The sequence below is a fragment of the Stegodyphus dumicola genome, chromosome 9 (genome assembly GCF_044657685.1).
Source record: "Stegodyphus dumicola isolate Sdum_Otavi_A_Nest chromosome 9, ASM4465768v1".
Classification (NCBI taxonomy): domain Eukaryota; kingdom Metazoa; phylum Arthropoda; class Arachnida; order Araneae; family Eresidae; genus Stegodyphus; species Stegodyphus dumicola.
In genome coordinates, this window is record NC_140776.1 from 40,439,013 (window position 1) to 40,465,790 (window position 26,778).

The 26,778-nt window shown below is 32.5% G+C and overlaps 1 protein-coding gene across 2 annotated transcripts in view; it reads right to left on the bottom strand.

Annotated features, from left to right (window-relative positions):
* Positions 1-556: 556 nt before the first annotated feature.
* The window catches only part of LOC118204619 (NADH dehydrogenase [ubiquinone] 1 alpha subcomplex assembly factor 4), a 59,975-nt gene continuing 33,753 nt past the window's right edge, over positions 557-26,778 (bottom strand). For both annotated transcript variants that reach the window (XM_035376927.2, XM_085823347.1), the window contains 2 exons: positions 21,031-21,125; positions 557-1,107 (listed from right to left, as the gene is read on the bottom strand). In XM_035376927.2, coding sequence (XP_035232818.2) covers positions 724-1,107; positions 21,031-21,125 — 479 coding nt within the window. In that variant the 3' untranslated portion in view covers positions 557-723. The remainder of the gene's footprint in view (positions 1,108-21,030; positions 21,126-26,778) is intronic.

Here is a 26,778-nt window from a genome sequence, read left to right on the forward strand (position 1 = left end):
TGCTATGAATCTGCACTGATTGGTTGGGAAGGATGGTGGGTGCTATGAATCTGCTGCTTAGTGCAATCTGTGCAGATCCTAAATTCTAAAACTTTTCGTACGTCTGAATTATGCCACCTTATACCTACCTAATATGAACAGTAAGTGAAGCAGTAATGTTGCCATGTTTACGTGTTATCCTACTAGATTTACACTGATGATCTAAAATCCAAAAATACAGAACTGCTGAAGTTCTGACGATTCCAGATCTCAACCTTTGTACTATATAGTACATTCAAAATATACTTAATTTATTAGACTAATTGCAGAATCAAATTTAATGTAATTTATTAGACATTATTGCCTAAAGTTGCTAAGAAATACACATAAAATTACATTTTAAATGTTTTATTTTTTTAAGCTTATTTTTTTAATCTACTTTTACAGTAGAGATATAAATGAAAAATCTTAGGTTCTGATGAGTGTCAACAACTTTTAGTCTCAATTCATAATAGTTGAAAACTGCTAAATGAAAATCCTATGTCCAAATAAATATGTGTCATAAAATAACAATATAACTATGTACTGTCTTTTTATTAAAACATAATTAAATGTCTCATCATTATAAAGATAAAGATGTCTACATAATTAATGCATGCCATTATTAGATGTCAATTAAATCTACAATGAGAAAATTATATGATATTCAATGAGTATATCATTTTAATATGTCTTTTCATAGTTTCATTTTTTCTCATCTGGGAGACTTGACTGACTAAAACTTTCGTTAGCAAACTTAGATTTATATAATGGCTGTACAACATCTTTAACTCCCAAACTCTCTAACTGTTTTCCTACAACTTTTGATTTTGCATCCCTAGATATATAAAGTTGAAATACATGAAAATTCTTAACAATATTTTCCACATCCGCTTCTTTCATTCTGTATGTTCTGGCTATAGATTGAACTGAATGTACAGTTGAATCAGTTTGATTGTTTGTGATGAACTCCAAAGCTTGTCTAAGTGTGCATCTGCCTTCTGGTATTACTTTTGGTTCTTCAAAGCCAAAAATAGGCACTCCGTGGGCTTCTCTTTTATGGGGCAAAGCACGTGATTCTTTCTTTACCTGGAATTAAAACAGAAACTGCATAAGTTAAACATCTTTTAATTGATGATAAAACCAGCAAATTACTTTTGCTATTTGTCAATAAGTGGAAAATTTACTGTAACTAAACAGCTTCTATTTCTAAAGCTTATTAATTTCATTTTCACTAATAAACTAAATAAAATTTTTGGGCATGTAAATTTAAAAATTGTCTACATGTACCATTTTTATATATTTTATGTTAATTAAAATCATGTCTCAAAGTTTGAAAGATAAAGTAATTTTAACAATTTTGTTTCAAAATACAATTTTAAAAAGTCAATACAAAAAAGACTTATTCAAGATTTATTGTGATTTAATGTTTTACACAAAATGAATTAACAGTCACCTAATAAAGTTAACTAAAATTTAACAGTTGTTGCCCATAAATTTCACCTGATAAACATGCAGTTATTAAGTATGAAATATAAAGTTAAATAGTCTTCAGTATACTTCTAATGCTTCTCTTTCTCACTCATGGAAACAACAATAAGCATACTGAATATGTTTCTAAAATTATATTCACATGGAATAAAATGGCATAAAATATTTCATAACAATCTGTATAACAAGCTGCATGCTCTTAAAATACCCAGATCTTTTCTTTTAAGAAATGTTCAAAATTTCCAGGGCCCTGAAAAATGAAAATTCAGAGTTCAAAAGCCCTGAAAAATGAAAATTTTGCTGCCTTAAGTAGTTTTATCAAACCTTTATTAGTACATCAGACTAAAAATTATCAATCAAAAAAGTGTAATAATGTCCAATAAAGAAATTTTAGTCTTAATGTCACATACACTTCAAAAATAGATTGAGAAGCTAGATATAAAAGTTTTTACCCCCCTCCCCCCAAAAAAACCTGCTTTAATTTTTATGGATTAAAAAATAAATATTTAATTTCCCTTACCACATGCAAAAATAAAGTTAAAATTTCTACTAATCTTAAGAATTTCAACTTGATTTCTGCATGAGGTGATATAAAAAATTTATCAGAAGGCATCTGGCACTAAAATTATTTATTTCTTGTTTTTCCACTATTGCTGTTCATTACGGATGTGATTTTTTAAAATATGATTTCTTAGTGCTACTATCTATATTTTCATACACAAGTTTCCTTATGTGGTTTAATCTATATGTTTCTATACATATATTTTTTAACATTTCAATAAAAAGAACTTAGGTTTGATACCCACACATTAAAGTATAATTAATATGTATTCACTTTATGCAAAGTATCTTCTAATAAAGAAAGAAAATTTCATAAAAGCAATGACGCAAATAAACTAAAATAAAAGAATTGCGCATCTAAATGCAAGTTCAGGAATCAGTTGTGATTGCATCTACTTTTTCATCTACTTGTAATATCTTAAACACCCATTGTGCATAAAATGTAATAAGTACATGCATGTCTGCAAGCTGAGTTTCTTCCTTAAGAATCTGAGAAGACACTTAGAGAAACATTTGAGGGCCCGTGCAGGATTAGGATGGTCGAAGATACGCAGGCACATGAGGAAATTATCAATAGTTTTGTTAAATATTTGCCAAAACATGGAAAGAGGATTTATTTAAAGTGTGTGAGGAAATAGGCCTAATCGTATCTATTAATCCGAGACTAATAGAACTGAGAAATATAATCGAGTTCTGATGTGTTTAAAAAGACTGTAACTTTGTCTTCAACTTAATTAACATAACTGCAGAAGGCAGACTAGAAAATCGAAACAAAGCCACAAAATGACCTTGAAATAGAAATTACGAAAACAAAACACACTAAGTCAACTTTGTCAGAAAATGACCATTTAGGGATTAATTTAGAACAATTAATAAAAAAAAAAAATGTTGAAACATTAACTATATCTGTTCCAGCAAATGTGGAAGTGTTGAATCTGTTCTTTACATCAATTGAGAGGTTATTGTAAAACAAAAAAGTTCCAGACGAATTAAAAGCGGAAGTATTGATAATATATTAGGGAAAAAAGCACAGAATATTTTAATTTTTGTCAGTGAGGAAGACTTAAAGGATGGAATAAAGTTATGGCTTTAATATTAAAAGAATTTTAACCAACTCCCATAGATTGTTTAAGGAGTTTTAAAAATGCTCAGAGAACACAACATGAGACTTTTTCAGAAGTCAAACAACAAAAATCAGCGTTATACCTACAAAATTTTCACAGGACTAGTTTCGATGGTTTTACCGAACCATCATCTTCAGCTGCAAAACCGCAAATGAACAAGATAGGAAATAATGATTAGATATGATAAGAAAGCCTGAACAAGAATAAGCAAGTGGCGTCATCTGTTGGTGAAACCAGAACTAAAACATAATTTCTCTAAAAGCCGAAGGCAAATTTGGATTGGAATTAGGATCGTTAACTAGAACAGAAAGATTTTTATGAATGTGAAATGCCTCTAGAAAATCCAGTTCTCCAATGGAAGATGTTTTTTGAATAATTTTGGCAGCAGAAAAATTGAAAGTGTGATTTTCGAACCAGCAATGTTGAGCAACAGAAGACTTCTGTGTTTCCTTTTTTCTAACACATGCCTCATGTTCTTTGACGCGAAATTTTAAGGCTCTCTTAGTTTGGCCAATGTAAATTAAACCACACTGGCAAGGAATCCTATAAATACCCCAGGAATTCATATCCGGAATGGGATTCTTGAGTATAGAAGTTGGAATTTTATTGATGGGAGAATAAACAACCCGAAAGTTAAATTTCTGCAAAATATGTGCAACTTTACAGCTAATTGATGGAAAGAAGGGAATGACAACAGAATTTTTATAATCTCCTAAAATAAAAATGTGGCTTTTAGTGTGTTCAGATGAGAATTTTTTTAACTGCTTGATTAATAATGTTGGGTGAAAAGCCCCTGTCAATAGCTATTGCTTTTAAATAATTTAGTTCTTCATCAAGGGCTAGTTTGGAGGAGCAAACTTGAAGAGCACGGAAAACATAGGAATAAAATGAAGCTAACTTTTGTTTAGTCGGATGACATGATTTAAAGTGTGGTGGAAGGCAAACCGATGAAGGTTTACGGTAAACTGTAGTACTGAAGTTTGATGTGTTACGTGTGACCAGAATGTCGAGAAACGGAAGAGAAATTTGGCGTCAAAGAACATGAGACATATGTTAGAAAAAAGGAAACACAGAAGTCTTCTGTTGCTCAACGTTGCTGGTCCGAAAATCACACTTTCAATTTTTCTGCTGCCAAAATTATTCAAAAAACATCTTCCATTGGAGAACTGGATTTTCTAGAGGCATTTCACATTCATAAAAATCTTTCTGTTCTAGTTAACGATCCTAATTCCAATCCAAATTTGCCTTCGGCTTTTAGAGAAATTATGTTTTAGTTCTGGTTTCGCCAACAGATGGCGCCACTGGCTTATTCTTGTTCAGGCTTTCTTTTTTTTATCTAATCATTATTTTTTATCTTGTTCATTTGCGGTTTTGCAGCTGAAGATGATGGTTCGGTAAAACCATCAAAACTAGTCCTGTGAAAATTTTGTAGGTATAACGCTGATTTTTGTTGTTTGACTTCTGAATTAGTATTTATTCGGCGTGTTATTGTGTCTTAATTAATGAGACTTTTTGTTTAATTTGCATCATGATTAACTGCAATGTTGGAGAACTACTGTAATCTAAGAAGTATTAAAGATTTCAACATATTAAAAGAGCTAACTGTCTACAGTTCGCAAATCAAAAACTCACAAAACAAAAGGTCTAGCTTTGGTAAATACAGTGTTGAATAAGAGCGAACTAAGTCATTGTATAATTATGTGAAACTCAAATTGACCTCGAAGTGGTGTTATGTTGTGACCTACTTATGAAGGGGATTATCCTGCCACAATGTTTAGACTCATTAAGCAGTAAATCTGTCAATCCCATTATTTAAATTAATATTTTACAGAAATAAATAAGAAATTCGTCTCCTAACAGATTTATGAGGTTCCCCACTCAGAAAACACTTCACATTTCATCTCAGCAGATGTGGAGGAAGGGAAAATAAATTTATTTCACAACACAAATAGAGAACAAAGACAATCTTTAAAACAAAAGAAACAACGAAAATCTTTAAAAGTTACATTTTCTTGTGGATGCTATAGGACTGGATGGATAGATGCTTTACAGAAAGGGTCTGCCGAATTTCTGAATGATTAATAGCAGTAGAAAGTAAACTAGAATGGTCTGTGAGCAGAATAGAAAGTAAACTAGAATGGTCTGTGAGCAGAATAGAAAGCGTATGAAATGCATCAGAAACATTTAATATCACATAGAATTTGATGCAATTAAAAAGTTATTTAGAAGATGATTTAACATCTGAATTAATTAAAAATTTATAGCAATTGGAAGTTTTGGGACTATGTAATAAACTTGATGGCAAGTCACACCTTATTAGAAGATACCTTAAGAAAATTTTGAAAATTTGTAAAAATCTGAGGACAATAGGTATTTACTGTAGAACAGTATGCAGGAGAATTATGAGATAATTTTGAGGTAGAAGAAACTGATACAAGTCACTGTAGCACAGATTTAAGAAGAATCTGAAGTTTCATTCAAGTAGTGATAAGTCAACATTTACAAACGGCACCTCAGAAGAAAGAATTGTAGTATTTAAAAACTCAAAAAGAGCACATCAAGCAGTACTTAGAGAAAACAAAGACACCAAGGAACTTTGCACTGTCTTCAAAGTATGATCACATGCTGAGGGAAAAATGTCACTGAATGGTTGTTTAGAATGAGATATTTCTTCCCATTTGAAACATATTCCACTACTTTTATAATGGTGAAAATATGGACTTGTGGCTTTTGGAAAATTTACTTGTTGTTGTCGAACTTTACTGAATTCCAACATGCAGCTCTAAACGACATGAAGTTTGGTCACCTATGTGCTATGTATAAATTGAAGAGTTAAATGTTTGTATGCGTCCATACCTAAAAATAAAATATCACTTAAATATCTGTAGTATAAAAAATTTTTTATATGAATACCAGATTATGATTCTAAGGAATAAAATGTCATGAAAATATTAAAAACATAGTCTATACTTTAACAATAATTTAATAAAACAAATAATTTGTGTAAAATTCTTTTGGCATACCAAATATAAAAAAAAAAGTATATAAATTGAAGACAGTAGTAATCACAAAAGAATATCATTGAATGGCAGTTAACATGGAGGAAAAAATCAACCTTGAAATATTTTAATCTATTTATTAACCAACCCCTTAACACAAACTGAATATCATCTCAAAAATCACAAATTTTTAAGTTAAGTATCTCAGCCAGTTTTTGTCATGTGCACTTCTGTTTCATATTTCATAATGAGTACAAAATATTCCTGAATTAAATATAGAGATCGAAGGAACATATAAAAAGTTATTAGCAAGTTATGAGTAATTTTTACAAAATTGTTTCCTTTAAAAAATACCAAAATATGAATATTTGCATCATTTAAAACTTCCTTGCAATTTGAAGTGTATGCCTAAAACCAGCGATAGTGAAAATAAAGACAAGAGTTAAGACATCTGCAGAGACAATGTAAATAACTGGCCTTTTTTTTTTTTTATTTTTTATTGTGTGTGTGTACTCATTATAATTCTTTTTCAATCTTTCTGTATAATGAGATAAATATTTCAAGAAGTCTTTGTAAAAAATATACAATGTGAAATAGTTTGAAATGCTTAACTTGGTCATAAAAAAATCATGAATAAAATTTTAAATTTGAGTGTTTGCACCATAAACAGTACAAGATACTTACATAAGAGTACTCACCTTCAGTCAATACTCTAGCAAAAACATATGTGTGTGACACTTAACTGTTTGTGTGATCTAGTGGTAGAAATGATATTTTTTTCACAAGTCTCGCTTATCTGACGTAAACGGATAGGTAGGCAGAATGCTGCAGAAGTGAAAATGTCAGATAATACGAAGGTGTTAAGAAAAAGCCAATTAAACATCAAACTGTCATCATTTTACATATTACCAGCCTAATAATAACTTTTTAACCAAAATAAAAAAAATTAACTGAAATGAATTTAAGTCACAGAATAAAACGTCATGAATACAAGTTATGTCTGAAGTTGAATACAGTACATACAGTAGTCATGTTCAACCATATAAGTTAAAAGTTAAAAGTATAATGACTGAAAGAAATTTCTGATCATAGTCTGCTTTCTTGATGAGTGCCGTTTCTGTACTGCCAAGTCATGCCATCTTTGCAGAATCACTATATCAATTCCTCTACCTTCTTGTTGCTCAATATATTTAATTGCAGTTTCTAGAGCCTTAACTACATTATTATGTGAAATTCTGCGAGACTCAACAGTTGGTGCTTGATCTTGATCTTCAGTTTAATTTTTATCCCGAATGACAAGAGTGACAATTTCTTCATCAGTTATTTCATACTGTTTTAAATACTATAACAGTATTTCTCAAATTAGATACTCGACACACATACGCATGAACAGTATCAGACCATACATCGATCTGCATAAATAAATGATTTTGCAATGATAAACTGCACTGTACTGAATGATTGAGACGCGAGTCATAGTGTAAACAGATATGCCATTCAATAGAGCTGAGAGCAACAAAAAATAGAAGAAAACAATGACTACATACACAGCTTGCAGTTCTGTTGCCAACTGATGCCTTTTTTGTTGTTGTTGTGTGTGTGTGCATGCTATGGTATGTTGGACAATATGGAATATAAGATAAGTGAAACTCTACCGTATAAATCTCAATTTTGATATAGCTCCAAAAGGAAGTAGTAGAGGGAAACAATATCAAAACTTCTTGTGGGCCATGTCATAGGTCTTTGCCAATCTGTGGTCCTGGAAATCACAATTAAATTCATCATACACACAATTTCCAAAATGTAACAGAGCTTCATTTTGTTGAAAGATCTATGTGTTTCATTTCCATTTGCTCAAGTTGAGGAAACAAAAAGATCCACAGCAGATTCAAGCACACATTACAGTTGGCATTATTTAAAAAAAGGGGGCAACTAAAATCCCGTTACTCATTAGATTACACCAGATACTGACCTTAGGAAAAACTCTAAAATATTCATTTGAAACACATGAATCATCACAGCTCTAAATTCAGCAATTGTGACAATATTTGAAACTGTTTGTTTATGATCAAATAACTAATGGCATAGATCTGGGGTACTCAACTCGGTGCCCGCAGGCACTGAAGTGACTTTGCATAGTGCCTGCCAAGGTTTGGTAATTTTTTTTTTTTTTTTTTTTTCTGCAACAGTCTTTCTTTGGATTGCACACAGAGGGGGTTCATCGGGGAAGGGATCAGAAACTTGGATGGTCTTGTCTTGGGTTTCGGAAACATCGAGGGTGATGGCGTGTCTTAACTTGCTCTTTCCTATCGCCCCTGTTCAGTTTAAAATGACAATGCGAACGCGCGCCTCGGGCTTTGGAGGCCTGGCTACCCAATTTCTGAAAAAAGAGGGAGAGATAAATTCCGGAAATGCACGTGAATGACACGGACATTACTTTAAATGCAGCTTCTGAGAAGGGCAAAAAATTTCAATGAAAGAAGTAATTTCTGTGTTATATTTTTGTAGCGACCGGGCGCGTCCTCGCTAATAGGATGATAAAGTTTTATGATTGTGGGTGCGATATTACAAGGCTCACCACACCAAAAAGAACTGGCAAAGAGTGAAAAAGTGGAAGAAACTGCAAGTCAGAGTCAACTCTTGATTTGACTGTATGACACAATTATATTAAGTATTTAACAAGGTGCAAAGGGCAGCATTTCACCAGTGTTCTTCACCAGTCTACTTTGAGCTTCTGGCAGTGACAGTGTTAGTGGTGCATCCAATCTTGTTCGGCATCCTCATTCTGCATCGGGGCTTAGTGATTTGGGTTTTTTTACCGCTGCAGCATAATGAGTGGGCCCAGCAAAAGGCAGAAGATACACAATTACAATTCCAGCTGAGAAGAAACGTATTGCTTTGTTGATGTGAAAGGGAAGTGTGTGTTTGCTGTGTGGTGCTTCTACAGCATGTCGCAGTTAACTATTATGATAAGAATGGTATTTAAAGACTTTTCTGTTAGAGAAGAATTGTTAAAAATTCTGTCTTTGAAGATGAGAACATGAGGAGAGGACATTTACAATATTTTTAAGACGTTTACGGCAGAAATTACCTTGCTGCTTAAAAAGCTATTGGCAAGTATCACAGATGAAGCACTTGCCATGACAGAACCAACGGCTTTGTCACTTTGTGCAAGAGAGATGGGTGTTTTCCAAACTTCATGTCTCATCACTGCATCATTCATCAAGAAGCACTGTGCACAAAGATACTTCCATTTGAACACGTCCTCAATGCTGTTACGTCGATTATTAATTCTATTCGTTTCAGCTCCTTTGCAAAACTGGCTTTTTAAAGCACTGATGGAAGACTCCAAAGATAAAACAGTCTGACCTCATCTTACATGCAGAAGTTAGATGGCTCAGCAGGGGTAAAGTTCTATCGAGGTTTTTATCTCTAATCGAGCAGATAAAAGAGTTCATGCAATCTAACCCTGACAAACTCAGTAAACACATTGAAAAACTAACTGACTCTTTGTGGCTACTTGATCTGGGTTTCCTAGTCGATATCACTGAGAAACTCGACATTTTAAATCTGGATCTTCAGTGTAAAGACAAGGAGCTGGTTCAAATGATGGGATCTGGGAAAGCTTTCAAAGCCAAATTGGCATTATGGATGTCTCAAATGAGATCAAAGTCCCTGGTTCATTTTCCAAACAATAAAAAAAAATGGTGAATGATGACAATTTTGGGTTTTCCGGCCATCTTGATACGCTTCTGGACGACTAATCTGAAAAGTAATTTCAAGATTTCAGTTGCCTGGAGCCAAAAAGCGAGCTTTTTTGTCAACTCATTCACACCATGAAGCAACTGAAACCGGTTACAGCCGAAAACATCGCGGAGAAAACAACGCAAGGCGAAAACCAGTGCCGGCGCAAGGTTATCCGGCGCCTGCCTGCAAAATAGCTGAAGTCGCCCTCCCTTTTTTTTCTAAATTTTTGTATAGGAGAAGAAAATTTTGAAGAAAGCATTTGTTGAAATTGATTTTAACAATTTATTGAGAATAATTTATTTTTCTGCATTTTATATTTACAAATTTTTCTATAATTTCTTTTCCATCTATTTTTTGACAGATTTCATTTTCAATGGCAATCAAAGCTAAATTTATGAGTTTTTCCTGCGATATACTTGAACGTAAATCTGTCTTGATCAATTTTAATTTGGAGAATGATCTTTCGCTACTAGCAACACTAACAGGAATGCTCAGTACGATCTTCAAATTCAGGAAGCACAAATTATTTGACACAATTAAGTTCAAAATATCGAATGGGTCATTCGTACCGGCTGTAAAAATGTCTTTCGAAGCTACTATTTTGTCATAGAGTTCTTCTGCGTTAATATCTTTATTGTCATCACGCTGTAACAATTTTTCTAATTTATCACATTTTATTTTGAAATTTGCGTTATCGATTTCTGATAAATTACCCAGGAAACTAAAATTATCGCAGCGATTTTTCATTGCATCATATCTTTCGTTTAATGATGTCCAAGCAGTATCCAAAATTCTAAAAAAGATTCCTAAAATTCAAAATATTAAGTTGTAAAAATTAATTTCACTTGACTTTTGTGTTTGAAATAAAAAGTGACATGAATATATGTTGATCGCCTTCGCTTGTGGCGTCACAAATCGATGGAGGAGGCCTGTAGATATCTAGTTGTCCTTGGGTGTAGCCCCAGAAGCCAACTTAATATTAAAAATCTAATAAAGATTTTCAACGTTTAATGAAAATAACTGAATATAAAACTTCAGTTCTTTACTTCGGCCATCTCAGCTGACGTGCCTAGGGTACTGCGATATACTGTATTGTACTGGGTTTCTATTGCCGGAGCAATACTTCCCAGTCATGCAAGGAGTTCCATGCGGAGCCTGGTATTAGAAAATATCTGATTGAGTTTCCTCTGAGGGAAGAAAAGGGGGTTACGGTGCAATTTTCGCCTGGGCTCAGGAGCTGACGCGAGCTATTTGCAACACTGGTCCAACCAAGAACAAGTCCAGAGTAATTACTCCAAAGTCCGTAAGATGCTCGTAGCCTGCTGGCACTTCACTGTGATTGGTCGAAATCTAGATTGGAATCCTTGTCAGAAAAGATGATGTGGAAAGATGCACACAGAGCGTCAGCATGGAGTACTGACGAGTAACACTTAATTATTGGCTTGCCTAATTGAGTGTGCAGCATAAGGTCGGATGAGCAAATCGTCCGGGATGATTTCGTAACTCAGAATATACTCAAAGTTAGCTGTACTGTTGGTCTTTGCTTTCCTGAAAAAGTTTCCATTTATCTTGGATATAGTCCTTGATATAATCAATATGAAGGTCGTGATGTAAATCTTCATTTCTAATATAGTATGGGGCGTTAGTGATGGTTCTCAGGATCTTACTTTGCAGAACTTGGAGCCGATGAATTTCACTTGCCTTAGCACTTGCCCAGGCCGAGGAGGCATATATGATAACAGGCCTGACAACTGCAGTGTAAAGCCTTCTTTTGCGTGCAAGGTTTAATCCAGAGTCCTTAGAAAGTAGTGGGTAAAGCTTTTTCACAATGCCGTACGCTTTTCCACACACACTGTTTATCTGTGTATTCCAGGTAAACGATCGATTTAAAATGACTCCTAGGTATTTTGCCTTACTTACAGTAGGGACTGTTTTCCCGAAGAATGTAATATTACAGGTGAGGGGGTCTGTGGTCTTGAATTTTCTGATAACTAAAACTTTTGACTTCTCCGGGTTGATCTGAATTTTCCATCGTTGACACCATGCTTCAATATTAGGAATAATCTGCTGAATCTTTTTCAAGGCGTGGTTTGGTCGTCTGGACTTTGCGATGATGGCGGTGTCATCCGCGTAGCATGCTAACATAATATTAGGGTCTTGACTGAATTTTGGAAAGTCATTTACGTATAAAATATAAAATATTGGTCCAAGGATACTTCCTTGTGGGACACCAGTGTAAATTTGATATGGGTTTGAACTGGAATCTACTTGCCGCACTAAAAAAGTTCCGGAGTTCAAAAATGAGCTGAGGATGAGAATAATTTCCAGTGGAAATTCAAATTGATGAGCTTAAAAGTAAGTCCTCTATGCCAGACGCGGTCAAATGCGCCTAGGGTAAGGTCCTCAAGCGGCTTTTTATATGCCTTTTGTCTTTCTGTACAAAAGCGTGCGCGAACCATGGACCTATAAGAGATAGATTAACCCAGTAGGCGGAGCGCGCGTCACTGACATGTCGGCAAGAAAGAGTAGGGACGATCTGTTTAACTTTAACACTGAAACCTATGCCGTTTGTATCACATAACTCTTTTTAATTATTAAATGGGATATATTGCATAGTGATTAGATTATGAAAGCCACAGTTTTTTCCAAATAGGATTTAATCTATCTCATTAAAGCACTTTTTAACTGCATTTCGCGCATTTTTTTCACGCGTAATTCTTGTACAAACATCTTTACTTTGGTAAAACGGTAAAAATTCTAAGCCCAAAATTTATGAACTTAATTTTGCGTAAAAATAAAGTAAAATTAAATAAGATTGATAGTACGTGATGCTTTGAAATAAATAAGGTAAAATTAAACAAGATCTGATATTTTTATTATTTTTTTTTAAATTTAATGAACATTTTCAGGCAATGAGTTTCCAAACTATAATAACATTACAAAAACATCATATTTATTTGATTATGTGATCATTAAGTTATTAACATTAAAGTGGATTAGTTACTTTAATAATTCATAAAATTCAGAGCATAAAATTTTCTGAGCGTAATGAAGGGAAGAAAAAGATAAAATAAAATCTAGAAGTACTCAGATTTTATATTACGCCCAAAAGGAACCTTTTTTTAAAGTTTAGTGTGTTATCTATGTTTATTGAATATCATGTTCTTCGTAAACCACATACATTTGAATACAGCATATCTTTAGAATTTCCGCACTGGAGATAAAACTGTTATTTTCCGTACAGTGCTCGCTCGCTTTGAACTCGTTGAGTTTCTTAATCAAAAATTCGCTAAAGTTTTACAAAATATGAAATAGATTAAAACAAATTCGAAATTCGGCCGTCCAGATGCCCATGGGGTGGAGGATTACATTATTCAAAATTTGATGGCTCTAGATACTGTCGTTTTTGTCACAGTGCAAGAAACATACATGTATTCATGCAGATTCTTCATTATTTAATTTCCTTACATATAATACAGGGCGATAATATTTGGTAACAACAATTTGCAAGGAGACACGGACACTTATAGTAAAACAGCGCAAAATTCCGTTTCGAAACTAACAGCCTTTCTAGGCTACCACCGCTTTGGGCTAACAAATTAAATTAACAGTAAATAAAAAAAAAATGTTATATAGAACTAAAAATAAACTTTACAAAATAATCGCTATAAAATACAAGCAAAATTAATTAGTACGGTTAAATACAATTTTAATATTAGAATTAAATGTATAAAAAACTTTTAAGGAGTCAAAAGTGTTTATCACTGTGATGTATTATGAAATATAATTGAAATAAAATTCCTTTATAGAAATTATGCTATAATACTCATCTATAATTTAAAAAAAGCAGCACAATTTAGAATTTTAAACAAAACTTTCAAAAATTCGTTTTTAAATATTTTAGTACTTTTTACTTATTTACATCAATAAAAGCATAAAAATTGCAAGAGAAAATTGCTTGTTTGAAATTTTCTATTAGTTCAGATTTAAAATATGTTTTTCTAAAGGAAGTAGTTACAAATTTCCTTACAACATAGGAAATGCTAAAAAAATATCCAGCCCTGAAACCATGCAATAGCTTTATAATTATTTGGAACGTTAATTATGCTTGATAAATATGCTAAATTTTTAAAAATCAATCTCAATTTCAAAAATAAAAGTATGTAGAAATTCTAATTTGTGAAATGAGGCGCTACAACCAGCTTTTTCTTGACAATTATACACGCTGCAATAGGCAACCAATGTTAAATTTCTGCAAGTCGTCCCTACTCCTCCGGATGTGATCAAGGTGACAGCCAGCAGGGCCTCAGACGAGGGAGAAAACCCGTTTGGGTTTGTCTATTTCTTATAAGGTACATGGCGCGAACACACCAAGATGCTTAATTGGGGAGTCTAGTCATTAAATAAATTGTATAAATGTTGAGAATTTGGACTTAGACTATAAACACCGGCAACCTCCCCCCCCCCTCCCCGAAATAGAAAATAAACTCTCTATACAAGTGTCCAGATAGCAAAATATCCAGCTATCTGTCGAAAACCGAAATTACCGGTATTACAAGAGCACCCACATTACAATAACAATAGCTTACTAGTTTATAAAATAATATGATCGGTGATAAAAATATAACAACCTGGCAACTAGGTACCTAATCGCCTTTTATAAATTGCTGTGCCGTACACTTAGTACACCAGCTAGTGTGCTCCTGTCTGCCTCGAGTATTGCTGATTACTTGAACGATGAATATCTATCGTATTGTTTAAGGCGTCTTAGGGTAGGTTTCAGTTTTTATCTTGCTTACATTATTCTGCGTGTTTGGACAACTGAAAACTATACATCAGCGTAAGTTTTTAATAACCATGGAGTTTAATACTGTGCTATAACTACTATTTCTTTAACTATAGGTATATTAAAAATCAATAACCAGGATGAGTAAGAAGGAAACGAAAGGCACATATATTTAAATACGATTGTAGGCAAATGGTAATAATATTATAACTCACTTATGTAGTAATTCTTGAATACTTTGTAAAGTTTTTTTTGGGGTGGAGGGAAAAAACACACTGGTCCGCGAATTTTTTCATAGGTTTTACCAGTGAAAAAAGGTTGAGAAGCACTGCTCTATAGAGTTTTGCATTTTCGTCCATGCAAATCTTGCCCTCCCCTCCAACTCCCGTGAAAAAAATGAAAAGTTGGTGCCTGTGTTCATTCTGACATATGGCAAAATGGCAAATTTTCCCTGATAGAAAGGGCTAATCCGTTCCCCCCTTCCCGTCCTCACAGAAATTTTCAAGAAAAAAAAAACCAGTATTTCACTGTATACATTTTAAATAAAAATATAATATAAACGATAAAATATAGATAAATAGAAATTATATTAAGTAAAATAAAATAAGAACGTACTTCATCAAATGGACTTTTCTTTTCCAATAGTAGTAAGGTTATTGTGCATCGAAAATTTTCTTCGTCAACCACTCAGTGACTCAGTAAATACGAAAATGGAATATCCCTGACGATTGACGGATGGGTGACAAGGCATTGATGGATGAGCTGAAGGGGAAAGGTGGGGAGGGGCAATACCTTCTGTTAGGAGGTGTTGGGAGGGGGCGCAAACTCCCATGGTCCCTGTCCTGTGTAAGCATTCAAGGAACATTCCCCGATAAATGCACATTCTTTTGCATTAAAAAAAAAATGTTCTGTGTCGTTCGCTGGTCGGCGCCCGCCTGCAAAGAAGGCCTTGCGGGCCCGCTTCCGCCGGCCCTGGCGAAAACGTCGTGTTACAAAACATCGTGGAAGAAAACATCGCAGTTCTAAAACATCGTGGTACAAAACATAGTCGTCGAAAATAAATTAACAATAAAAAATTTATAAAAAATGATTTCAAAAACTTCGCAGTTTAAAAACATCGTCTTCGAAAATATCGTGGTAAAAAATAAAGTATCTACAAATCATCGCAGACATGATTTTTTCAGGTTTTAATAATTGTAAATGGATATTCCCATAATGATTTGTGAGTGCAAGATGGAAAGTAGGATAATTTTTACTTTCATATTTTTTATTAACTAATAAATTTTTGCTGAGAAAATAAGCAGGAAACTTAAGCATAGAAAATTAATGCAACTTATACCACTTAATAGAATTTTAAACCGACATAGTTAACTAACAAAGGCCATTAATAAATCATTTTTTATAAATTTTTTATTGTTAATTTTTCATGAAAAGTATAATCTATAAGTTGCATTTAATTTTCTATGTTTAAGTTGCCTTCTTACTTTTTAAGCAAAAAATTTATTAGTTAATAAAAAAATGTGAAAGTAAAAATTATCCTTCTTTACATCTTGTGTTCACAAATTATTATGGGAATAACCATTTACAGTTATTAAGACCTGAAAAAAGCATGTCTGCGATATTATCGTCATGCGATGATTTGTAGATACTTTATTTTTTATCGCGATATTTTCGACGACGATGTTTTGTACCACGATGTTTTAGAACTGCGATATTTTGTCTTTGCAATGTTTTCTCCCACGATGTTTTGTAGCTCGGCGTTTTCGCCTTGCATTGTTTTCTCCGCGACATTTTTGCCGCGATGTTAGCGGCGGACACCCTGAAACCACCACAGCATTTTTAAGAATTATTGCCGCAGAAGTGGAAAACCTCGAGCTGGAAATAGTCAAACTGAAGAATAATATTATCCTGCAAGCACAACGCCACAGACGTAGATTTCTGGAAACTTGTTGAAAAGAACAGGTTTCCATTGTTAAGAAGTGCTGCATATAAAATCAAATCTTGTTTTAGGTCTGCCTACCTCTGCGAATATCTGTTTTCAACCATGAACATTACGATGTTGAAGAACCGGAGCAGGCTCACTGATTTGCATCTTGACAATTGCTTGTGTGCGGGAACCTCTGCGTATTCACCTAACGTACATATGTTGGTGGATGAAACTCAGTGTCATGTTGAATGAAAAACGTACATATGTTGGTGATGAAATTCAGTGTATGTTGGTGGATGAAATTCAGTGTCATGTCAAGTTGCATTAAGTGCAACACCATAAAAAGAAGAGGCACGACTATATTTTAAGTAATGAAAATATTGTGCATGAAATGTATATTTTGTTTCTATCTCGATCCATTTTTTCTATCTTCTTTAGGAGGGCACGCTTTTTTCTTACGGGCTAGCATTAACTAGTAACATAATAATATTGCCAAGGGATAGCCTGACTATCACCCGGGTCAGAAATGTTATGTGGTGCCCACTTTGCTATCTGAAACTACCTTGTGTGCCCTAGCACCAAAAAAGGTTGAATATCACTGCCATAGATCATTTGTAGTTACAGCTGATGATCTTCAGCAGTTTGCAAAAACTACATGGACTGAAACATGCCCTAAACCCAAATCTAATATCCATTCCTCTCTATACCACACTATAGAGCAGTACTTATTGCTGCCCATGGTGACAACACAAAATACTGATTTCTTTGTATTCTGGAATTCAGCTGTAATTGTAATCATTCCATCTATTAAGTTAGAATACAGTGCCACCTATTGGATATGGAGAGAAACTCTCACTTGGCCATTTGGATTCGGCTAAGCAACCTGCCAGAGCATGTATTAGAACTGAATGTAGTTAATTACTGTCAATAAATTAGTTCGTTTGCTATACAGTCCACTCATTAGTTTAGAATCATAGTACATGGTCAGCACAGTTGGAAAAATAAATAAAATGCTGGTATTATATAGAAATAAAACTTTGCTAAAAGCGAAACTAACTAGGTTAGAAAACATAGTGAAGGAATATGATGATAGTTTGAGTAAAAATGAAATTCAAATAAAGTATAGATCCCTTCAAAGCATTCAAATGGATATTAGAAACTTGAGGAATAGATATTTTGAAAGTGTTGATGAAAAAGATGTCACAGCCATCGATGAAGAAATCGCCGAAATGGAAGAAAGAACTGAAGTACTCGAGGTAAGAATTATGGAAATTCTATCACCTATCACTCATTCTGAACATAAAAATGATTGTAATAAACTTGATCCTAAAGTACAAATATGTTTGCCAAAATTACCAATTCCTAATTTTCTGGTAAATATACCAAATGGAATAATTTTAAGCTTCAATTTGAAAACATCATAGCGAATAACACTCAATTGACAGAAGTTCAAAAACTGTACTATTTAACTCCTTCACATCCAATCCGCCTGACACGGTCCTACTTGAAACAGCCAGAACTGCCCGAAAAAGGCTGAGATTGTAATCTTGTTTTCTTCCCTTCCCCTAAAGTATGCAGTAGCAGGTGCAGTTTCCCCAAATGCATTGTATCAGTTTACTGCAGACAGCTTGTCCTAAGAAGTTTCTTATCTTTTGGTTGATCGTGACATCTCGTTGTTGATTCTTTTGTGGTACAGTGTACTTTTAAGCTTTAAACAGCAATAAAAGAGCAGTTTAAAAATTTAAGTATATATTTATTTTTAAACAATTTATTCCTTCCTATAAAAATAACGGAAATAAACAAAGTCTCAGTTGTGATCATAACAAAGCCGGAAAGGCTTGTTGGTCTGACCTTCAGAATAGTTTTATAAAGAATGGGGTCAAAGGCTAATGGAATCTTTGTTAGAAAGTACAAAGGATGTCAATGGAAATCTTCACACCTATTTTCAGTGTTAATGGACGGGGAGGGGAGGAAATTGCTGTGAAACTGGAAAACTGTTTTGGGCAGTCCGGTATTTTGAGGATACAGGTTAGCAAAAGGTCTGGATTTCAAAGAGTTAAAGGCTGCATTAACTGATGAAGCAAAAAATCTTGAAACTGTTAATGATACTTTCAGTTTTCTATTTAAAGCTCTTCAAGATAGATATGAAAATAAAAGAATATTAATTGAGACGCATATAAAGTCAATAATGGATTTATGTACTAACATTAGGGCTTTGAATGTTTTAAAATATGAAAAAAATAATTTATCAGACATTCTATTATTAAATATTGTACTTCAGAAACTAGATTATGAAACATGCAAACAATTTGAATTAAGTATTAATACTACGGAAGTTCCTACGTTTGATGAATTAATTTCGTTTTTAGAGAAAAGATGTCAGCTATTGGATAACATTAACTATAATACTAATAAAGTGAAATATCTGTCAGAAAAAAGTTCGAAATCAAAGGCTCTGATGGTTAAAATCGATAGTGTTTCGACTTCTGTTATATGTAAAAATAATAATCATCCACTACAAAAATGGGATTCATTTTTAAAATTAAATTTAAATCAAAGATATGAAATAGTTACCATACATTGTGTTCAAACTGTCTCAGTAAGGAACATTTAATCACAAAATGTAATTCTAAGTTCAGATGTTCGGAATGCCATTAAAAACATAATTCATTAATCCATCGCCTGCTCAGATATTACGCCATCGATCAACAGTTAGACAAAACTAAAACGGAAGAAAGGAGTGACGAAATTATAAACAAGAATGTGGATGTCTCTAATAAAAATCAATCAAGTTGTCTTCGTGTCTTCAATCATGGAGACAAAACGTGTTATTAGTGATTGCAATAGTATATGTTTGCAATTCAGAAGGAAAAAGAATTCCAGTTCGTGCAATACTTGATAACCGCAGCATAAGTTGTTTCCTGTGTGAATTTATGCATCTGTATCTGAAATAAATGAGAATGTTATAAATATTACTTATCAACTAGATGTACAGATTTCGAATAAGGATTTAACATATGTAAGATCAGTTAATTGTTTGGGTATTTCTAAAGTAAGTGCAACTCCATCAAAGAGTTTAGATGTGCAGTCATTAAATATTCCCATTGATATTGAATTAGCAGATCCGCAATTTGGAATACCTAACAAAATAGATATGTTACTAGGGGCCGAATTGTTCTTCGAGATTTTAAAACAAGCAAAATTTCAATTAGAAAATCAACCATTGATATTCCAATAAACGGTTTTTGGATATATCGCGTCTGGTGCATGCAAGTGTAACTCAGAAGTAAATTATTGTGGTTTAGTTCTAAATAGTAAAGAAAGAGTTGAAGAAATTTTGCAAAGAGTTTGGGAAGTTGAATCCATTGAAAATATCGAGGATGCTTTGAGAGAAGAAGAAAAATGCTGTGAAGAACATTCCAAGCATACTCACTATAGACAAAATGATAGAAGATATGTAGTTCAGTTACGCATTAGGGAGGTTGTAGAAATGGGAAATCGAAATGGCTGAGGAAAGGTTGCATCAAGTGTGGAATCGACTAGAAAGCGATTCGAATATGAAAACATTATATAAGAATTTTATCAAGGGATATAAGAATCTAAATAACACGGAAGAAGTTCAAGAAACTGAAACATCGACTTGCAATTATCTTCATCATCATGGAGTTTATCGGCCAGAAAAAACCTCAGACAAATACTTATTGAACCATCTCAATGAAACCTGCAGTTGATCTAGTGGAAAGAATCAGTTCGTAATCCTGTGCAGACTTATCGCCCAAAGAATGTAACATACGAAACAGCAAGTGCACCATTCCTCGCAAAAAGGGTGCTGAAGCAGTTAGCAATGGATGAAGCGACTGAATTCCCTCATGCCTCAAGAGCCATATGTCTTCTAGAACGTGCTGTAATGCAGTTACACAAATGGTGTTCAAATAATACAGAATTATTAAAGAATAAATAAAGTGCAACTCAGGATTACTCCTTTCAAGTTATGGATAAGCCTCAAATTACAAAGGCCTTAGGAATGTCATGGAATACGTCTACAGACTGTTTTTGTTACAATTTAAAGATACTTGACATTGAAGAAACAGGAACGAAAAAAAAATGTCTTATCAACGATAGGTCACCTCTTAGATCCGTTAGGTTTAATCAGACCTGTTACGATAAAAGCTAAAATATTTTTACAAAACCTTTGGCTTCTAAAAATAAATTGGAATACACCTCTTCCTAAAAATTACTTTGAAGAATGGAAGGCAGTTTACTGAAAAAGTAAAAGTATTGAAGATAGTTTTCAAGAATATTTCATTTTTAAGCTTTTGTAAGGAAATTTGTACACACAAAATATTATTTAGAAATAATCAGCTGGAATAAATTTACCTGTTTTACACTTTCTGATGCAACCTTCACAATTTTTAGTCTATCAAGCAAATCTGTAGGCTTTTCTTCCAAGTCCTCTTGCAGGTCTTTATAACCTAAAAAGTTGAATAATATTAACTATTAATGAATATGAAAATCTTAAACCTTACGATAAAAATACTCTTCCAAATGACCATTTTGCAGACATAATACAAACATCTACTTCATACTGTAAGTAAATTTTGAATAAGCACAATTTTAATGCATCTTAAACTCTCACCATATAGCAAATGATTTTTTGCAATTAGTGTGCAAAATTATATCTGCTTCTTGATGAAACTGTTGTAACTGTAAAAAGTCTTTCTCATTAATCAAAAACTTAATAATATTTTGAAGCATTTTCCTTTGGGCAAGAGCACATTGCAATATTTACACACATACCACATTACACTGCATATTTCTTGGAGAAGCACACACGATATTGTTGGAAAGAATTTTTCTTTTGTTTTATGTTTCCTTATGCCCCTAGAAAGTCTCCCTCGAGAATTATACTTAGTTATTTTCTAATGCTAGATGCTGATGGTATAAAGTGTAACTAATATTAATAGATAACTACAGGAGCCAGGCTTATTGGTAAAAAAAATGAGAATTGACTTCTTGCTGGTACAGATAGTGGATCTCCCAAAAAGCTGAAGCCTGACATCGGGGAAAGGAGGACTGTTATGCCTATAGATCTGTTATGCCTGTCTCATTGTTCAGACAGCACTGTAATGGTGTCATACAATGGTCTGCAATTTTAGACCATTATGAGACACAAAATTATTATAAAATTACTGAAGCAATTTTACTGCTTCATGTTAGCTTTTTCTGTGGTACTTTTAGTGATAAATTTGATATTTTAGTGTAGTGTACATCTGTTACACTAAAATATCATACATTTTAATTAAAATATCAAAAGAATGTTTTTTGTATTTCTTCCTGAGCAGCCAAAATATTCTTCTAAGACTGGTGGATTGTCTATTGATGACCATTCTCCTTCAGAATCATGAAAATCTAGGGTTGACTTAGGACTGTTTGAAATTCTGATTCAAGCCTGGATTTGTATGTTTCTGATACGACATTGTATAATTTTGTCCTCACTAGAATCATCATCGCTAAGCTCATTCTTGCAGGAATAATTTGATGAACTAGCTGCAAATTTCTCATCACATTCTATTCTATCATAGTCCATTTTTAGGAATTTATTGTAAAAAAGTTATTGCAAAAAATCACTTTGCAACCTAAAAAACCCATCAATAACAATAAGCTATTGATAATTCATAGATAACAAGCTTTGTTGTCTTCTCTGCTTTAATAACAATGTGCACAAAACGAGTTTAGTTATTTCCTGTGCTTTTATAACTATATGTGCAAAATAAGTTTTAGTCGTTTCCCAAATAATATGTGTTAAATTCACAATAATACTTAGCTAAAAGTTTTAAACATAAGAACATTATATATATGCAGACCCAGTACTTACATATTTTTCAATAATAATTCTTGATTAAACATTCAAAATCTATAACAACTATATCTTGTCATTAAAAAATAATTATTACAATTAAACAAAACAAAAGTACCACTGAAGCTAGATACAATCTTTAAAAGACTCAAACAATTCAAAACACTTATAATGTTGGCACTGTTTTAAAAAAAACTTTTGAATAATCTCCAAAACAACTGTTCAAAATTCCTATTTCAGACCAGGAATTTATAATCCATTAAAAGTTTTTTCAATACAAGAACAAATCTTTAGAATGGCACTAAGAAAAATCACTTCCCTACTTTGGTATAACATGCATATCAAATAAATCTGTGTTAATGCAGGGAGATGTAGTTTTATAGAATTTCATATCTATGTACTCGGAATTCATATTATACATCTATCTGATTTACATAAACTAACTACAGGTAAACTTCTAAAATTGCTCCACTACTGTAAAACAACTATAAAATAGGGCAAAATATAATATTATATGAAAATATGATATTATGTGAAAATATGACAAATTGTACCAAACATATTTGCTGTTAACAAAACTAACATTTACAATTATAATTGGTAAAGTGCAATAGGCAAAGAACATTTGCCTAATTTTTTTTTTTTTTTTTTTTTTTTTTTTTTTTTTTTTTAAAGGGAAATTTATCTTTCTTGAGAAAAATTAGTAACACGTACAACTTGTCTACTTAGACTGGAACAAACTAACAATGTTTCAGATATTTAGCCACCCACCCTATTTGTAGGCATATATTATTTTTATAAATATACAGAGACAATCGCAAAAAAATTGATTCTTTCACTGATATGAGAAAAATTTTAAATCTTGAGCAAATAAAATATTTTTTAGTTTTAAAGCTAAAAGTTCAAACTAAAAATGCTAAAAGTGGGTAAATTTATCTTATATTTAAAAACACACAGACCAACACAAATACTTTTTATAGAACAAATAACTGAACTAATAAAAATTGTAAATAATGATTAATATATGCACCATTAGTTAAATGTAGGAGACAGTTCACATATTTGAAACAAGCATAAAATATAGAGAAATAATTTTAAAATATATTTAAAATTGATGAATTTCAAATTAGAAAAATTAGTCTTCTTATAAAAATACAGCAGATATTTTATGTTTCATAATAACAATGTAACAAGATGCCAAATTTTTCAAATGCTAAACTAAATCTTTTTTATGAATATTTTTCTCAAGTAAAACTCATACCCTCACTATGGACATAATATAAGAACTGGAGATGCCTGAATTAAACTGAAGATATTTTTTAAAAAAAATCTTTGTTTTTACACAAAATTTGATAATTATGAATTTGTTAGAATGTATATGTATACACATATATAATATATATGTATATGCAAAACACAATGTAAAAATAAGCAATTTAGTTGAATACTGAAAGAAAATGCATGTCTTACTAAAATTTAAAAATATCTTAAATCTAATAATCTCCATGTTTTTAGAACTCTTCAGTTCCTTTTACTTAATTGCCATGGTTAACAAATTAAATACAATTTTGGACTTGCACATGCAAGGAAAGAGACATCTTATAATCTATCTAAAATGGCACATAATATATACAATTAAAATAATATATAAAAATTTTAAAAATGTAATAAAAAGGAGGTAAACATCAGCTCACTCATCCAGATTCTGGTTAAAGCAAATGAATTGTCTAAGGAAGCTCTACTGCAATTTCAAATAGTTTAGCATATGAATCAGGATTAATTTATTATTTTTATTTATAAAGGAAAGAGGCAATGTGAAATCACTTCATCTGCCAAGTGATGAAGCAAACTATCTTTTACACAATCTAGCAATTTCAAAAACTCAGCCTTGATACAACAAGAGAAAATACATCCCAAAATACTGAAAAGTTATCAAAAAGAGAGCTAAAAGAAATTTCTAGGTTTTGTTGAGAAAAACTACCAGAGAGATTCATATCAGCCAAGAAACATTGTTTAATTCTTTTTGAAGGGAACGTGGAAACACTTGGACTTCAACCTTAAAAAATTGGGGAGGGGGGCCCTCAGAAGTTTACTGAAAACAAACATGCAAGATCTCAGTGATACTCAGCACTACTCAAATATACAGGGTGAATATGAACAAGTAGGCAAAACTTCAGGAGCTGATAGAAGGCAGCTATATTATCATTATTCATCGTATAATGTATGGTTGGAACGCAAATGGTGAAAAGTTAGAGTAGTTTTCCACTGTCACATTTAAGGAATTAACACAAGATTGAGAGAAGATATTTCAGAAAGCATTTTATTAACAGGAATGTAACTGATGTACATGCTCAAAATACCTTCCATTAGCTTTAATGCAGGCTTCACACCTTTGGGATAGGGACTGACACACATTTGCAAAGATACCAGGAATTTCCTGAATGACTAATCCATATCGATTATAACGGGGCACTCAAAGATTAGGCTTTTCATATAACTCGACAGGAAAAAGGTCAAACACAAGAGATCTGATGATCTTGGTGACTAAGCTACGAGACCACCTCCACCAATTCATCGCCCTGGAAATTCCGTGGTTCATAGAACCAGCCATCCTCTCGACAATCCATGGTAAAAAATGTCATTAGGTTCCTTTACAAGGACTGACCCTTTTATACCATTTACAATGACACCTAGCGGCTCACTGTTTGCATTCCTACCATAGATTCTATGATTAATATCGCTGGTATAGCTAACTTCTATTACCCCTAAAATTTTACCTAATTGTTTAAATTTACCTTACAAACGATGGTAAAACCATTGAACAAGTTCACAGAAGTAATGACAGAATTTAACCTGCAAATATTTATGGATACTGTCATTATTATAGGTATCTATAATAATTTGAAAAGAATTTGGAATATGTGTTAGCAGAATAATAGCTTTTGTTTCTGTTGATCAAGAGATAAAAATAACCAACATATATATCACAAGCATACTTGGAAAACTATTTTGCTTCTTTGGTCAAAAAAGCATTCTGGAAAACAAGACTTCAGTTGAAAGTGCTCAAGAATGGTGCATGGAACTATTTGCAGACTTTCTATAGCACAATGAATATAGAAAGAATACAGTTTGCTCTCTTGATTTAAACCCTATGAATTACTTGGCATAGTTACGCTCAGTACAAATTTGCACTAAATACCATAAAAGTTTTAATTTTTTTTTTAATGAAAGGAAACTTTTAGCAGATGAATTGAGACTCACTAAAAATTGTATCAAACCTTTATATGCCACATACATATATGTAAGGCAAAGATGGACACTTTTCGAATTTGTACATGCATTCCTTTTATTATTTTACTTTTTGTGGGAGAGAAGGAAGGACAGATATATTTTAATATGCATTAATCCTTTAATGGTCATGAATAAGACTAACTTGCAGTTAATGTAAAAGGACTTAGCTCATTCATATAATTTGTCCTAGCAGAATATAAATAAAATTTGCTTGAAAAGCTTTGTTTTGTCCCAGTATGTACAGTCAAGCTTGTTCTTTGAAATAAGCAAACCCTGAATAACACCTTAGAAGCTAATTGATAAGACTACTATCTACTTCATGTACTGGACAAATAAGATTATCATTGTGCATCTGAATTTTCCAATTCAATATTTTGGCAATCTCATTGCTGAAATGCAGGTCAAAAACATAAAAACTGGTGATTTCCATTAACATTCTTCATTTCATTTGTGCCACTATAGCAACATAATTCCACTGGCAACATGTATAACAGCTTAGTATGGGACACTGCCAGTATCTGGGTTTTATATGGCACTTCAATGATCGTGAATTATTTGTTTTTGTTTCCGCTGTTAAAAAATGGAAAAAGAAAACTTTTCAAGTAGTTAATAAATTTAATGCATTTAAAAATGATTCAGAGAAATTAAGTTGTCTGTTCCAAAAAAACAGCAGAAAAGTGAGAATTGTGAAATGTGTGATAACTATGACTAGTTGTAACATATCCCAAATGCACGCGGAACAAGAATTTTTTTAAATGTAAAATTTAGATTTTATCAATAAAATAAAGATCTATAGTTTTCTTTTCAAAATAAAATTTTTAGTTTAAAAAAATTCTTTACAGATATGTACAAGATTTGGTAGATCATATTCAAAAGTGCTTAGAATGTAAAGGGAAGGAATTAAGATTTGGAAAATAATGAACCTAAACAAACAGTTATGAAAGACTCAAATTTGAACATGATTGAAAAATGTGTCC